This window comes from Lepidochelys kempii, chromosome 6 (assembly GCF_965140285.1).
Source record: "Lepidochelys kempii isolate rLepKem1 chromosome 6, rLepKem1.hap1, whole genome shotgun sequence".
NCBI classification, from domain to species: domain Eukaryota; kingdom Metazoa; phylum Chordata; order Testudines; family Cheloniidae; genus Lepidochelys; species Lepidochelys kempii.
The window spans coordinates 128,259,783-128,275,864 of NC_136385.1; the positions used below are offsets into that span (position 1 = coordinate 128,259,783).

The 16,082-nt window shown below is 46.8% G+C and overlaps 1 protein-coding gene across 2 annotated transcripts in view; it reads left to right on the forward strand.

Annotated features, from left to right (window-relative positions):
* Nucleotides 1–16,082, forward strand: part of CDKL1 (cyclin dependent kinase like 1) — a 34,011-nt gene that overhangs the window by 9,420 nt on the left and 8,509 nt on the right. For both annotated transcript variants that reach the window (XM_073350202.2, XM_073350203.2), the window contains exons 2-5: nucleotides 4,523–4,644; nucleotides 10,456–10,528; nucleotides 11,690–11,780; nucleotides 12,974–13,174. In XM_073350202.2, coding sequence (XP_073206303.1) covers nucleotides 4,523–4,644; nucleotides 10,456–10,528; nucleotides 11,690–11,780; nucleotides 12,974–13,174 — 487 coding nt within the window. The remainder of the gene's footprint in view (nucleotides 1–4,522; nucleotides 4,645–10,455; nucleotides 10,529–11,689; nucleotides 11,781–12,973; nucleotides 13,175–16,082) is intronic.

Genomic DNA, 16,082 nt, shown 5'->3' on the forward strand with positions numbered 1-16,082 from the left:
GAGTTCCAGTTTATGAACCACACAGCAACGCAGTGCATGAACATTACTCCTTTCCCTAGAGAACAATTACTGCACCCGCCGGGCACCTCAGCTCTGGCATTGCAAAGGGAGTGAGAAAAAAAATTCAGTGCAACTATTTCTCAGAAACTGAAGGAAAAATAAGATCTTTTCCCGATCAGGTTAGTAGAGGATTGTGTAGCTATAACCGAAAGCTGTCATCCATGCCACCAACTTACTAAATATAGTATATGTAGCTGCAACAGGTGACCACAAACAGTACTAAGTGGGTTGGGATTAGGAGGGGGAAGTCTTCCCTGCTGCTGCCTGACAACACCCAGTGGTGGCACTAAAAAGCTGAACACAGCTTTCTTTAGCTAGACCCCATCTACAGCAACGCACAAAGGCACTGTGAGAGGTAATGGCAGATTTATGGGGCCTTTGAGTTCACAATTGTGGCTGGGGACTGACTGATGCATTAAAGATCTGAACGTTCTTTGCCCAGAGCTGTATTGTTCAACTAGAAATTAATGATCTTAGCTGCAGCCTACTAAAATTCTGCACATAAGCTGTAATTTACTAGCCGAGTTTAACCACGCATCCCTCTCCTTGGTCTCCCTGGTGGAGTCTGTAGAGCTTAGGAGAGTAATCAAATACCTGCAGCACCGGCTTTCAGAGCATTGTTCTTGTGGTGCTTTCCATGGGGAAAGTAAATCTGGATACGTGATATTAAAAATATCCCAACTTTTATTTCAAGCTCCAGTTCAAACACACACCGTGACTGTTCCGCATTAAGGACTGTGTACGGATAAGCACCTTTGAAACTTTGAATAGGTTTGAGTTTTTCTAAACAGTGGCGACCATGGCCTGTTTGTTCTCTCCTGCGTGTGCTGCGTTAACACAATTGTCACTTATAAAATATATATATATGTATTTGGGAGAGTCTCGCCTTGGGTCTGTGTTTTACTGCGACATTGGATATGTGGGCACAGGCCAGTCTGACACATACAAGCTGCTCGGGTTTTTAAAGCCTGCTGCATTTCAATGATCTGACCCTATGATTGGGAGAAATCCTGGCCAGTTAGTCTTATGGGAAGACTTCTAATCGCTGGGCAAGATCTGGACTTATTCCAGGAATCCCGTGGGTTGTTATCTGTCTGTGCAACCCTTACATCCAGAGGCTGGGTGACTGAATTTAAACCTCCCAGCTATTTTGAGGGTGTTTCCTGTTGGTAGTAATGTACCTCTGAAATCTTAGCCCGGGCTAAAATTCACATGACTGGGAAGAAAAATTCCTGAAAGGTGAATACATATTTTTCAATGTTTGGCCATTCTGTGCTCTCTCCAGTCACCCTGCCTGCCCCTTTCATTCCCGTTCCCCACTGTATTCCCCTTCCCACCTACTGGCCAGCAAGGATCTTGCTGTTGGAAGGGCTGTAATATGGCTTTGTTTAAAGTGGGTTTCAGAACCAAGCTGGGAGCGAGGGTCCACAGTTCTTGCCATCTAGGCTCACCCCAGTAAACTCAGGGCTCTCTGGCTCCTTCTGGTGGCTGGACCATCTAGGCTGCAGCAGCCCCAGAAACCTCCATCTGCTCACAGAGCTGGGCCTTTCAGCTCTAGCAATAAAGGTTCGTGCTCCTAGATCCGAAGATAACGAGATCAGTGCCCACTGCTGACAACCCACCCAGCGGCATCATGGTCCATGTGGGAGCTATTTTAGAGACAAGAATAGGGATGCTGGTGGAGTGGGGAAGGTGTGAGGTTGGGGAAAGGAGAATGGATGGATTTACCTTGGGATATACATGCCTGTTCTTCCTGTGGTTTGACAGCCGCGTTGTGACACTTTCCCCATCCCTCCCTTTCTCTTTCATGTACGTTTTGGTGGTGTTACTTCACATGGAGGGACTAATAATCTGAGGGTGGCCAGAGTCTGTGTTACAGGGGCCCCAGTCACAGCAGAGGGACCAGTGAGAGAGACTTGCAACTTCACAGGGTAATCGTTAGGCAAATTGGCTTTCCACAGCCATTCAGAGTGCAGCAGTTTTGCATAACCGGAGTCAGCTGTGTGTCCATTAGTAACTGCCCTGTGCTCTGATGGGCAGAACCAATTGCATTTCAGCATCGTGCGCTGCCATCTGCATCGGGCAGGGTGGGGACCCGGTTTGTGGCTCTTGAAGGGTAACGGTCTGTATGGTGTAAGTGAAGCTGTTTCAAGGCCTGAAAGATGAATGGTACCTACTGCTGCCCTCTGCTACGCTATGTCTTGTCTGTGGAGCACACAGACAGTACTGATTTGAATAGGCTGGAGCTCACGTCTGCTCTTCTCCTTAAGAACTCACAGCCTGCCGGGCAGGGGATGTTTTCAGTTCTCTTGCTTTCAGCCAGCCAGATTCCATCTTCTGCCCCAGGGACAGAAATAGAACTAAATATGGGGGGGGGGCGGTGGGTGAATACCTGTGTTTTGATAAAGGACGTATATTTGCGTGGGGATGGTTAAAACCGGAAGGTCTCATCCAAGCTCCTGAGTTTCATCTGTCACCTCTGTAATTCATTTGGGTGGCCCCTGACTCGTGTATTATGATGTAGGTCGGAGGTTCTCAAACTGTGGGTTGGGACCCCAAAGTGGGTCGCCAGGGCTGGTGTTAGACTTGCTGGAGCCCAAGGCCGAAGCCCAAGCCCCACCGCCTGGGGCTGAAGCCGCCCTGGGCACCAGGGCTCAGGTCCCAGACCCTCCGCCAGGGCTTTGACTTTGGCCCCCCCTCCACGCCCGGGGTGGTTCAGCTTAGGCTTTGGTTTTGGACCCCTGAGCTGCGGCAGCAGGGCTTGGGTGGGCTCAGGCTTCGGTCCCCCCGTCCTGGGCTTGTGTAGTAATTTTTGTTGTCAGAAGGGGGTCGCGGTGCAATGAAATTTGAGAACCCCTGATGCAGGTGAATAGGAGCTTTGCTACATCGCTCATTATCTCGGATACTTCTACCTTGTCTCCCTCCACCCCTGCCTGTAACCTAAACAGCCCCGATCTTCTCAACCTCTACATACACACACACACACCCCTCTCTCTTTTCCTGCCTTGCATCGCTTTTCCTGCCCTTTGGCTGTGGTCCTTTTCTAACAAGGCTACATCCTTTGTGAGAGGAGATGAGCAAACTCACCATAGTATTCAAGGTGAGAGCAAGTCATTGACCTATCTAGTGGTGGTATCAGTATCATTCTGTATCCTTTCTTAACATAATCTAGCATCTCTTCTAGTGCTGTTGTGCTTAGAGCAGATGTTTTTACTGAGCTGTCCACAGTGCGGCTTTTAACCTGCATGGTTATATAGAATCCATCACGCTGGAAAGAACTATTCACACTCATATTTACCTTGCACTTCTCTATTTAATCCGCAACTGATTTGTCTTGTCAGCCAAGACCCTCCTTACAGTCTTCTCCAATGCTGGCTAATTTAAATAATTTTTCTCCACTGTCTTGCTGCTCGTTCCCTTTTCTGAATAGTTTGTTCACGTATTAAAAGGTGGCCTAGTACAGAACCTTGGAGATGCCTTGTTGTCAGTTTCCTATGTTGAAAATTCATTGTTTATTCTAAAACTCAATCCAGCACAAAATTTAAGGATGCCTGTCTTTGTAAGCATGCGAGTAATGGGACTACTCATCTGATTAAAATTACCCATGTGCCTAAGTGTGCTGCTGGATCGGAGTCCAGCTCTGTTTTCTATTCCTTTACCACTTACTCGTCCATGCACCTTCCTTAAAAAAACAACCAAAATACAAATCAAATGTTGACGATACCAGGAAGTGGAATAACAATTTCATATTGCAACAGACGGCCTAAAAGATCCAGATGTGCCACATCTTAATACGCACATTAAGAATCTTGGTCTGAAGTCCTTTGATAAGGAAGCCCCTAATACCATGCAAAACAAAAACAAAAAATCGTTTCCAAATGATCCCCTCAAAAGTTGAGACAGTGAATTAGCAAAGAAAGGAGCGGGAGGTTTCACTGTCATTGGTGGAGATTCTCAATGTCTTAGTCCCAAAAAGCTTCTAACATTTATATGAAAGGTTTTTCAGCAGCTCTAAGGTCTTACTTTGTGTATTTCCAAGCCATTATCTAAGGAGACTCTCTTCTTTCACTGTGGTACAATCAGAGGCTAGATACTATGTGAAGGGTGATGCAGAAATACCTGTGATGCATAGAAATTATTTTTTGCATACCAACATCTTCTCTAGTAGGTGGCTGTTTAAGTCCAGTTTATCTGTGGCCCCAGCTGTCTCCAGAAATAACTAACCACTAGCCTCTTCCAGCCCTGGTTGTGGCCGCTTGGTCCCACTATTGTACAAGCTGGCTGATTCAAGGTGTTTTGTGTAAGACGTGTTCTTTGCCCCAAAGAACCAGAACTTTCATCCCATGAAAACTTTCATTCCCCCCCTGCCCCGCACCCCGCTTTTCTGTTCCAAGCTGCGGGATGGGGCGGTGAGCCGTCTAGGCTGCGTTACTAAGTAGACCGCTCCCTTGTGTGTTCACAGCAACTGAAGCACTCCAACCTGGTCAACCTGCTGGAAGTCTTCAGGAGGAAACGGAAGCTCCACTTGGTCTTTGAATACTGTGACCACACAGTTCTCCATGAGCTGGACAAGTACCCGCGGGGGTGAGTAGTCGACCTCTGGGCTGTGGTGGGGCTTGGGGGAGAGCGAGGGAGAACATAAGAACGGCCATACTGGGTCAGACCAAAGGTCCGTCAAACCCAGTACCCTGTCCTCTGACAGTGGCCAATGGCAGGTGCCCCAAAGGGAATGAACAGAACAGGTCATCATCAGGTTCCAGAGGTTGACCGTGCGTTGCATGAAAAAAATACTTTCTTGTGTTTGTTTTAAACCTGCTACCTATTAATTTCAGTTGGTGGCCCCTTGTTCTTGTGTTATGAGAAGGAGTAAATAACACTTCCTTATTTACTTTCTCTACACCAGTCATGAATTTATAGACCTCCCTTAGTTGTCTCATATCCCCCCTTAGTTGTCTCTTTTCCAAGCTGAAAAGTCCCAGTCTTATTAATCTCTCCTCATACAGAAGCCGTTCCATACCCCTAATAATTTTTGTTGCCCTTTTCTGAACCTTTTCCAATTCCAATATACCTTTTTTGAGATGGGACGGCCACATCTGCACGCAGTATTCAAGATGTGGGCGTACCATTGATTTATATAGAGGCAATATGATATTTTCTGTCTTAGAAAGGAAAGTTCGTGGGAGTCACTTACCGCCCCAGAATGCTCTCGGGAGGGTCTCATTAATAACTGTCGGGGCGACGTGAAGGCTGCCCTGCACAGTGCACTTGACCCTCTCGGTTACTGTGGCTTAGCAATGCTGTCCGAAAGAATTGCCCAAAGAGCCTGGGAGTGGTGCTGCACAGAGCTGCTCACCAAGGAGATAATGTCGCTCAGCCTGAGCATTCAGAGTAATCGCTCGCCTGCTTGACAGGAGCAAACTGAAGCGGAGAGAAGGGCTTGAGAGACCTGAAATCCTAATGCTGCAAATAGCCCCCAGGCCCAGAGCCTGCAGCTTTCACTTGGGGCAGCAGTAGTCGCCTTCCATGTCCACCTCCATGATTGCTTGTGATTAGCAATGAAATCAACTTGTGGGTGGCTCAAGAAGTGGCTGCTGGCTTCCTACCAGACAGGTGTCCATCAGCCACCCTGCAAAGCCCACCTTTCCGGCCGCCTGTCTGTATTATTTTGTGTGTCCCCCTTTAGGGGATAGGTGCCCAGGCGTGAGATGAACTTGGCCTGCAGCCACACTGTTTAGATGAGAAGAAATAATAACCCAGTCTGGCCTGGCTTGCCAGCCAGTCTGATGTGGAGTGAGCATCAGGCTGAAATTCTCTCTCCCACCCTCACCAAGGTGGATGCTCCGGGTCTGGGTTTGAGCTAAAGGGGAGGGCAACTTGCCTGTTTGTGGTTGATGGAGAGTCTAGAGGGCTTTGCTGTCCGGGACTATATTCACTCTAGCTCCTGTGATAAACCCAGCATCCAATTCCTGTTTAGAGATTAAAATAATCTCAGGCTCAGGTGATTGCGCTCAACTTTACTTTCGCTGGGTCCAATAAAATCTCCCTCTAGCCTGTCCCGGCTGGGCTCTTATTGATTGCTTAGACTAGATTATGAGAACTCGCAGTGGTTTTGCTATTGTCTCTTCTCCGGACCCCCCAGTTCTACTGAGCAGAGCACGTTGACTCGGCTCAATCTGTAGCCTGTAAGGCCAGTTACCCAACCCATGAGCAGTTATTAATAATGTGACGGGCATGATCGGTCGGGCAGAACTCATGGCTTTCTGCGGTCTGGCTCGCTTGCCGAACAAACAGAATCGGGCGCGGCTTGGCAGAGAGTTACCCTGGCATGTACCATGCATGCGCCGCTGTGTTTATGTGCGTGCCCCCGAGAGCTCTCAGCGCTTCCCTTCTAGCAGCCATCTGCACAAAGCAGGAGCGGTGTGTACAGAGGACAGTAAACATTCTCCTTTCTGGTGTCTGTCTGGTTTGTGACGTCATATAAACGATGCTCTACTGAAATGTATGACCGGGAGTTATTCCTGGTGATTTGGTGCTATGGAAATACTCAGCATAAGTTTATAAATCATTTTGCAGGCCTCACGTTAGATGAATGGTTGGGTAGGAAGCTAATTGATTGAGGGGTTGGCGGAACAAAAGCCGTTGTTCTCATGGGTGCGTGGCTTCAGCAGAAGAATTGGACATGCTGGTGGGAGATAAGGTTTGTAAGCTAGGCAGCAGCTTCCCTAGCACGCTAGCTAGAGTCTGTGAACTTGGAGTCAGGAAAGGGGATGCATTGTCCCCGTCAGGGAAGACCCTGATTTCACTGTCTCTTCCTTCCAGACAACTCCAGTTTGAACTAATAAGTTTACTGTAGGCTAAATAGATCGGATGCTTTATTTAGAATAATCTTGGTCTCTGTTACTCTGAACAGAGAGTTCTCCTGAGAACGGGGCTGTGTTTGTACAGACCGTAGGTATGTGTTCATACTGCGCTTAGCACGATGGAGCCTGACTGGAGCATCCATGTGCTCCGATAATCGAACCTGTTCTCCGTGCGTTCAGGGCCTAGCAAAATGGAGCCCTCGTCTGTGATTGGGACCTATTCTGCAATACAAATAAGTACCAGTACATAGATCCTCATTGGAGAAGGGCTAAGGGCTAGGAATATAATTAATGCCAGTCAACATGGCTTTATTGAAAATCGGTCTTGTCGAACCTGATTTCCTTCTTTGAGGAGATTACAGGTTTGGTTGATAAAAGTAAATACCTATATGTGATAGACTTGACTTAGGACCACACACTGGTCTGATTAAAAAATTAGCACTATCCAACATCAATAAAGCACAGGTTAAATGGATTAACATGTGCTTTGATATTGGATAGTGCTAATATTTTGAATAGATTAGGGGGCATGGATCAGCATTCACGTCACACTGCCCGTCAGTACCCGGGTCGGGCTGGGAAAGCTAATGAGCCAACCAGCGGACCCAGTTCAGTGATGAGTGGGGGAGGGATAGCTCAGTGGTTTGAGCATTGGCCTGCTAAACCCAGGGTCGTGAGTTCAATCCTTGAGGGGGTCATTTAGGGATCGGGGGCAAAAATTGGGGGTTGGTCCTGCTTCGAGCAGGGGGTTGGACTAGATGACCTCCTGAGGTCCCTTCCAACCCTGAGATTCGATTCTATTCTATGAATGCTGGTCACATGCGGCCTGAGACACATTGCGCATCCACTAAGAAGAATGGATTAAGGTGTATCTCAAAAAGTAGCTGTCAGTAGTGAATTACCATCAAATGGCCTGTCCCTAGTGGGATTCCACAAGGATTGGTTCTAGGCCTGACCCTGTTCAACATTTTCATCAATGCTCAGCAAGTAAATATAAAGTCACTGCTGATGGAAATTTGCAGGTGACACAAAGACTGGCAGAATAAGCAATGGCAGGGCAGTTACACAGAGTTGTCTGGATTGCTTGGTAAGCTGGGCTTTTTAATACAGCCAGATGCCAGGTTATACACCTAGGAACAAAGAATTCGGGCCCTGCCTACAAAGTGGGGAACTGTCGTGGAAAGCAATGACTCTGGAAGGGATTTTGGGAGCATAGCAGACGGGCAGCTCCTGGTGAGCTCCCTGCGTGGTGAAGTGGCAAAAGGGGCTAATGTGATCCTTGGGGGTACAAAGGGGAGTCGGGCAGGGGAGGGGACGTTACCTCTGCACGTGGCATCGGTGACAGTGACACTAGAACACTGTGCCCTCGTTTTTGAAAGGATATTGAAAAACTGGAGAGGGTGCCGAGAAGAGCCACAGACGTTATTTGAAAGCGGGAGAAAATGCCTCGCAGTGACTGACTGCGAGCCCAGTCTGTTTAGTTTTCCAAAAGGAGATTGAGAGGTGACTTGATCAGAGAGTATCCGTACCTTCATGGGGAGAAAATCCCACGTACCAAAGGGCTCTTTATTCTAGCAGAGCAAGGCAGAACAGGAACCAGTGGCTGGACTTTAAATCCAGACAAATTCAAATTTGAAATAAGGCACAACTTTTTAACCATGAGGGTGATTAACCCCTGGAACAAGCTACCAAGGGAGGTGGTGGATTCTCCATCCCTTGGTGTCTTGAAGTCAAGACTTGATGCCTTTCTGGATGACCTGCATTAGCCAAACACAAGTAAGAGGTCTCAATACACGGGGTAACGGGGTGACATTTAAGGGCTGTGTGGTATCCAGGAGGTCAGACTAGATGATCTATTGGTCCCTTCTGCCCTTAAAGTCTCTGAATCATCCAGAACAATGTAATGCTTTTCAAAATAGCCAGCACTGAAATAAATGAGATGATCTGTCACTGCTGAGTTCCTTAGTGTTTGTTCACTTTGTGAAAGTACTTTTTATGGATGTTTCCAGGAATCTGAGCTGAAGCTTCAGTCCTCCAGAGCAGGAGTATAAAGGGAACGGTTATTTGTAATGGCGAAGGGTTTATGCGGAAGGAAACAAGAATTAAACAACAACATCTCGCACTTGAATGCCCCATTGCAGGCAGGGCTGGTGAAACTGCCTCTCGTTAAAGCTGCCTGGCATTCCGTATTCAAACCCTGTTTTTAGCTAATTATAACGCTGCCAAATGTTAACCTGATGTCCGCTCGTACTGCAGTCGGAGGGCAGCACTCTGTCATGTCATTCCGAGCCCGTTTCCTGAGCACGACTCGAGCCCTGATACAGCAGCATTGGCAGGAGAGCCATAAAGGTGGCATGCAAAGGATTTGTGCAAAATTGGGGCTGTCCCCCCTCTTTTCTGGCTTCTTTAGGATGGATGAAAAAGGCTTGAAAGGCATAAAACGTTTGTGTTGGGCCTTTGAAACCACAGGACTGTCAGCTCTGCCCTGCCTGGTGTGGCTGGGGGACCTCATGAATGTCTGGATGCGGACTGTCGGCCCCATAACTGTGTACGGACTGTCGGCCCCATAACTGTGGGGAGGCGGGTGCTGAATCTTTAACAAAAATGTCCCCTCTCTAAAATGTTCGTTTGCCATTGAAGTTAAAGAGATGGGAGGGAACAGAGCAAACCCTTCCTCTCTCCTTTGCTCAACGTTCACTCTCTTGGCGTGGGTGACCTAGTGATCTGACAGTATCACAAGTCAGAGGTGGCCTCCGTGTTGTGATTTGTCTCTCTGTCTCCGGCACCGGCAGGGGAGAGCCACTGTAGACTGGCCGTTGGCATTGTTCGTAGGATGTCAGAAGAGTTAATGGTGCAGGACATGTGAATGATGAGACTAGTCACAGGACAGGAGGCGCCAGTAACCAGCCCGCATCAGTGTCTGGTTGCCAGGGGGCAGACGCAATGTCGGCTAGATGTGAATGGCACAAAAACCTTGGATCGGGCTCAGCTGGTATAAATCTTTGTGTCTTGTCACTGTAAACTGAAATCACAAGGCCCCTCAGCGCTCGTCTGAATCTGTTCAGCGCTTGGAATAGCGCTAGAAAGTACATAGTGCCCCTCAGGACAGACCTTGAATCTGTTATAGACTTAACAGCTGTATTTGTAACCTCATGTTATAAAAGAGGTTTACATGCCAAAAGGGGTCTCTGTAGAACTCCATAAAGAGTTTCTGTCTGCAGCATAGAGATGTGGGGAGAGTAGACGGGCAACAGACAGAAAAAGCTTCAGTTGTCAGTAACGTGGGTGGACTTTCCTCCGAGTTCCCGTACTTATAGAGTGGCTAGGCTGAGCATTAAATCTGTATTTCTTGTAACTTGTCTCTATTAAGTGAAGTCTGTAGTGTAAATGGTCCCAAAGTGTTGGGCTGGGGGAACTGTACTTCCTGACTGCTTTGGATGTAGATGGCATTAAATTTTGCTGGCATTTAAGTTTAAGTCCTTTCTCCTAATGTCATTTTAAAAATAAATTTTCTCTGTGTGCTTTTTTAAAACAGGGTCCCAGAGCATCTCGTGAAGAGCATAACTTGGCAGACCCTCCAAGCTGTAAACTTTTGCCATAAACACAATGTAAGTCCCATAAACACTAGCACTGTATATCAGAGTGTTGCTTTGAAGCAGGTACAGATTCTGTTACAATCTCCCAGGTCTGGTATACTCTGTGCAGGGGAGTCAACAAGATTTTTGTCATCTTTTTATAGATGTTGCCACAAGCTCCGGAATATTTTATTCATTATTTAGATCCCTGAGGTTCATTGTCAGAATGATTTTATGCTAATAACTTCAGGTGAGCTTCCCACCTAAACAATAGCTTGTAGCAGTGTGTCCTTCTGTGAGAACTGTCACCAATCGGAGCCACGTGCAGAGAACAGGCCTGATATCTAGTCATTCAAGGCCTGATTCAGCACCTACTGGATTCAATGAAAGTCTTTCTATTGACTCTAGTGGGTGTTGGATCAGGCCCCTAATGAAAAGTTACAAAAGTTACACATGCTAAGATCTGTGCTAAGGGACCAGCTAACCTCTGCTTTCGGGAGGTGAATCGTAGTGTTAGGCTGAATAAAAATTGTACAGGAAACCTAAGGCATGCTTTTAGCTCCTCATTTGCAGCCTGGTTCAGTGAGAGAGTTGCTTATCGGAGGTGCTTCTTACTGCGAGCTTAGCTGGTATTTTCTTTGTTTTTATTTATCTGCAGAGGGCTGATATAAGAGGTGGGAGGGAGGCTTCTTTGGAACAAACATTTTGTTTCCACTAGTAGAACCGTGGAGCCACAGGAACTTGGCAGCCTGCCTAGCTGGCTTGCAGAATTTGTTGTTTTGTCTCTTTTTCTCTCTCTTCCTTTCATCCCTCCACCATTAAATTGATGAATTGTATTTGGTGCTAGTCTGCACAGTAAACCTTGCACATGTAAAGAGCTCTGGGAATGTCCATCATGCCGCTCCATTATTTCACACTGGGCCACTTGAGTCGCATGGGGGTTGTCTAGCGATGCAGAACTATGCAGCTGAAATTGTGGATGTGCATAGTATCTTATCCCAAGTGTGAAGTGAAAGACCAGGTTATTGTAGGACCCAGCAGGATGCTGCTTTACCAGTTGAAGAATCTTATCATCTTCTGTTAACGATGCGTGTTGGGTTAAAGCTGATGGAGTGCTCAGCAATGGGAATGTGGCAGAATTAACTTGTTCCAGATTTAGATACTTGCTCCTGATTCACTTGTTTGTGTTTCCAGTGCATACATCGGGATGTGAAGCCAGAAAACATCCTAATAACTAAGCATGCTGTCATTAAACTTTGTGACTTTGGATTTGCTCGCATATTAAGTAAGTGCAGTTAACTTCTTCCATGTAGTATGTGCTTTTAAAACACAAAGTGTTTGACCTGCTATTTACATTTTGTTAAGGACTCTGTCTGAGGGCAGTCCTGCCTGGAATAAGTGCACTTGCCTCAGTTTCCCTGCCTCCATTTCCCCTCTATACAACCCATGCAAAGGAATATTCTCTCATGCAGCAAATTCAAGCCGTTTTACTCATATAAAGTTCCAAGGTCCACAAATCCCTCATAGTAAAAGCAATTCTTCACAAACCTCCACCAGCAAAACAAGGCTACACTCACCCAGGCCTCTCTGCCCTGATTCCCGGTATCCACCCTCCAGCACCGGCCCTCTTGTTTTCGCCTCAGCTTCTCCTAGTCGGGCTGGTTCTTCCCACAAGCCTTCTCACGAGCTCTCCAGCAACACGGCAGGGGATCCCCAGCTCTGGCCAGGCCCCGCCATCAACTTTTGGCTCTTCCCAATGGCTCTCAGGAGCAGCCGTGAAGAGCCGGTACAGTTTCTTCCTGGGTCTTCTGTCCTCCTCAGGCAGCTCTCACCTGCCCCTCCTGACTTCCTTCAGGGACCTCTTGCCTGGGGCCAGGTGTTCTCTTTGGAGCCCAGCTGGGGTCAGCTGATGAGTCGCAAGGGCACGAGCCTTTTTCCTCTTGAAGGGCCAGTGCCGCCTTGTGACAGGCGCACTTTGTCTTTGGGATACCCACACACACATGAAAACCCTCTTGCGGTGTTGTTTGTTTCCACAGAGAACCTCCACTTAAGGCAGAGTCTTGTTATCGCAGGAGGGGCTTGGTTTGCAAAAGGACCTCGCCCGGGAATGGCGGCTTCGCTTGTCCCATAATAATAATAATAATCTTGTGACCCTTCGGTTTGCCTGTTTCTCCAGACAAGCGACCTGGGGTTTGAGAGCTGAGAACTGGCAGCGCCCTCTCGGAGGAGTGGTGCGTAGCCTGATTTCAGGAAAATATTGTTTTGATTGCACCGGGTCATGAGCATTGCAAAGTTGGGTTCTGAATAAGTGCAGTAGACCATGTTGGTTTCTACCATGCGATGCTGCAAGGATGACCTTCATGACCATTACTATAGCAGTGTCTGAGAGAGATGATAAGCAACATGCTCATTACCTTTCCTTTAATAATTCTGATCCCAGATTTCTATTTATTTCTATCCTTCCTGGCCACAATCTAGCTGGACCTAGTGATTATTACACAGACTACGTGGCTACCAGATGGTACCGTTCTCCTGAGTTACTTGTAGGAGATACTCAATATGGCCCTCCCGTGGATGTCTGGGCAATAGGCTGCGTCTTTGCAGAGTTGTTGTCAGGTGTCCCCTTGTGGCCTGGAAAATCAGATGTGGACCAGCTGTACCTAATAAGGAGAACCTTGGGTAAGTTGTCCCCGTGCAGTGAGGTTTCAGCCACGTTCCTCTCTAATCATCCTGTTTAACCAATAATGGAAAGAGTGCAAGTACCGGACAAACCTGATTATTATGCAAATCAGAATCCAGCCAACACTTGTATCTTAGGAAAGTCTCCGATTATCAGTTCAGAGCGCAGATCAAAGTCCTCCTCCAGGTGTGTTGCTTTATTTCACACTCATGCAATGGTCACTGGTCTGTTTTGAGTCACAGCAGGAAATGGTATGTCGGAGTACAGCACAATGATCACTGTGCAAACACACTTAGCAGTCCTGAGCTTAGCAGCAAATTGCACTTTAGAATCCCAACTGAACTGCAGCAATGCGTATGCAAATAAAGAGAAAGTAAATAACTTTTCAGCTGTCTAACTTTGTCTTGGTCACGATGGGCCTGATCCCCACAACTCCCCCTGGAGTGAATGGGAGCACGGGTGAACCTCCGAAGAAGAAGAATGTTACTAGGGTTGCTTGTATTCTTGTTGACTTCGGTGGCAGTTAGGTTTACCCAGCATTTCTTGGGGAACGGGCCCTGTCCCCATGCATGTGTTTGCAAGAACATACACTCGAGGTCGCAGGTGCTGCCCAGGGGCTCCTGCAGTCTTTCTCCAGGATTTAAGTTGGTCACCCACTTGTTAAGTCATTCTAGGACACTTCCATGGACTAGGGATACGGAGGTGGTGGTGGTTTTTAATGAGCTACGTGAATAGTGGAATAACCGGAAGATAGCCAATTCTGATTCCATTGCATTTCTGAGTCTTTCATATTTACCTCCCAGTCATTCTCAAGAGATCCAACTTTCCCGAAGCAAATACTCACTGACAGTGAATTTTAAGTTCAGCTGTATGCTCCGAGCACACATTAGTATGTCAGGCCCCCAAACCAGCAGCTGGCCCCACATGGGCACAGGGGTTTGCCTGCATGGAGCCTGCTGCAGGATCTGCCCCTTAGAGGGCGAGGTTCAGTTAGCTACGTGGCCCAGTTTTGGGGACAGAAACAGTAGAGTGTGATTTGTGTAAATGACTAGTGCTGCAGACTCCAGGGAGCGCTTACTAGCCATCGGCAGAACCGTATTTTCGGGCAAAACCTGGGCCTGACTTGGAACGAGTAGAGCTGAGAATTTTGCCATCTGTTCCTGAACAGGAATAAAGAGGTGAAATGAGGCAGATTATTTGTTGTGAATTATTTGCTTAAGGCCTTATCTCCCTCTCTCCTCTCCAAGGAGCCCTCCCACTGCCATTCCCCCAGGTTTAGAACAGGCCTCATGCCACTGTGTCTGGTCTTCCCAGGGCCCTGGATGAGACTCCCTGTGTTCTAGTCCATGTAGATTTGTAAGCCCATCACCATGGCATCTGAGCACCGTGGACCTGATTGAGAGTCCACTGGGAGGATTTCCTTTGATAGGTGTTGCTGCAGTTTGATGTGAGCCGTAGTTATTTTGACAGGTTTCAGAGTAGCAGCCGTGTTAGTCTGTACCCGCAAAAAGAACAGGAGGACTTGTGGCACCTTATAACAAATTTATTTGAGCATAAGCTTTCGTGAGCTACAGCTAGCTCACAGAAGCTCATGCTCAAATAAATTTGTTAGTCTCTAAGGTGCCACAAGTCCTCCTGTTCTTTTTATAGTTATTTTGGTGTCTGTTCCCTGGACACCCCTGCTCTCCCCTTGAGCTGCATCTGCAGTAGCTGTAGCCTTTGCCATCCTTTCGATTCTTTGTTTTTATCCAGGGAAAGCTTTTTTTATAGAAGCCTTTTAAAATTTATTTAAAAAAACCAACAACATATTCCTTCTGCACCTCAAACTCTCCGGAAAATGTGAATCTCTCCCCTGTTTTCATCATCCCGTCTGGACTGTATGAAGATTGGAAACAGCCGTACTATTTCCCAGCAGTTGTGGCATCTCCGTGCCTCTGTGTAAGGACTAATTGGACTTGGCTAATTACAGTTAGGGAGAAGTCTCAGTAAAATGTATTTTGTAAAAGGGTCAGAATATCCAGAGGAAGACACTGCAAACAGTGAATGATTGTGATTCTCGCAGCTGTCGATTACTTAGCGACAAAGGCATCATTAGTCTGGTTTGGATTTAGAATTTGGGATTTTAATAGATCAGTATTAATGTGTGTCATTAGGGACACCTAAAAGTTTTAGGTGGGAATTAACCAGCTCTTACTGCTTTTGTTTCACATTGGTGTGTAATATATGGAGTGGATTCTCAGCTCCAGGAAAAAACAAACCTGCTTTTTCATATGTGATTCTTGGGTAGATCAAGATTCATATTTTCTTATTGAGTAACTTAGAAAATCATGTAAAAGTCCATTAGTCCTTTTAATAGATAAAATACATGTTATCCAATATAGGTAAAACCAATCATAGTCATGATTTGATTGCTACAGTTTCTGGAATGCTCCCTCTTAAGCTTTAGGAAAGTTACAACTTCTTGTAAGAATGGGCTTTCGGCTCAGAAAGATTTCCTTTTGATCCAGGCTGTGGAAAGAAGGCAGGTTAAGGAATGATTTGCCTTGGAGAGCTACTTGATCAAAGCTATGTTCTTACGGTGGTTTCATTACTATGTTAACCCTGGGTTAGTGGTTCGATTTTAACAGCTAGATCAATCCCAGCTGCTCTTTCATAAGTACAGGGGCTGCAGACAGGGCTTATGAAACCCTCTTGGGGAGAGCGTGGCTCTAACATATGCCTGTTACTGCATTTCAGCCCATTCTTGCCCAATGATTGTCTGTTCAGGGCTATCCAAAAGGAAGGTTATAAATATAAAATCACATTTTAATAAGAGAGTGACCATCTTCCCTAGCCTGTACCCCTTCCAGTGTTCATAAAGGAAGGGCCCATTGTCACGAACAGCATGAGCAAAGCCCCTGTCTTTGA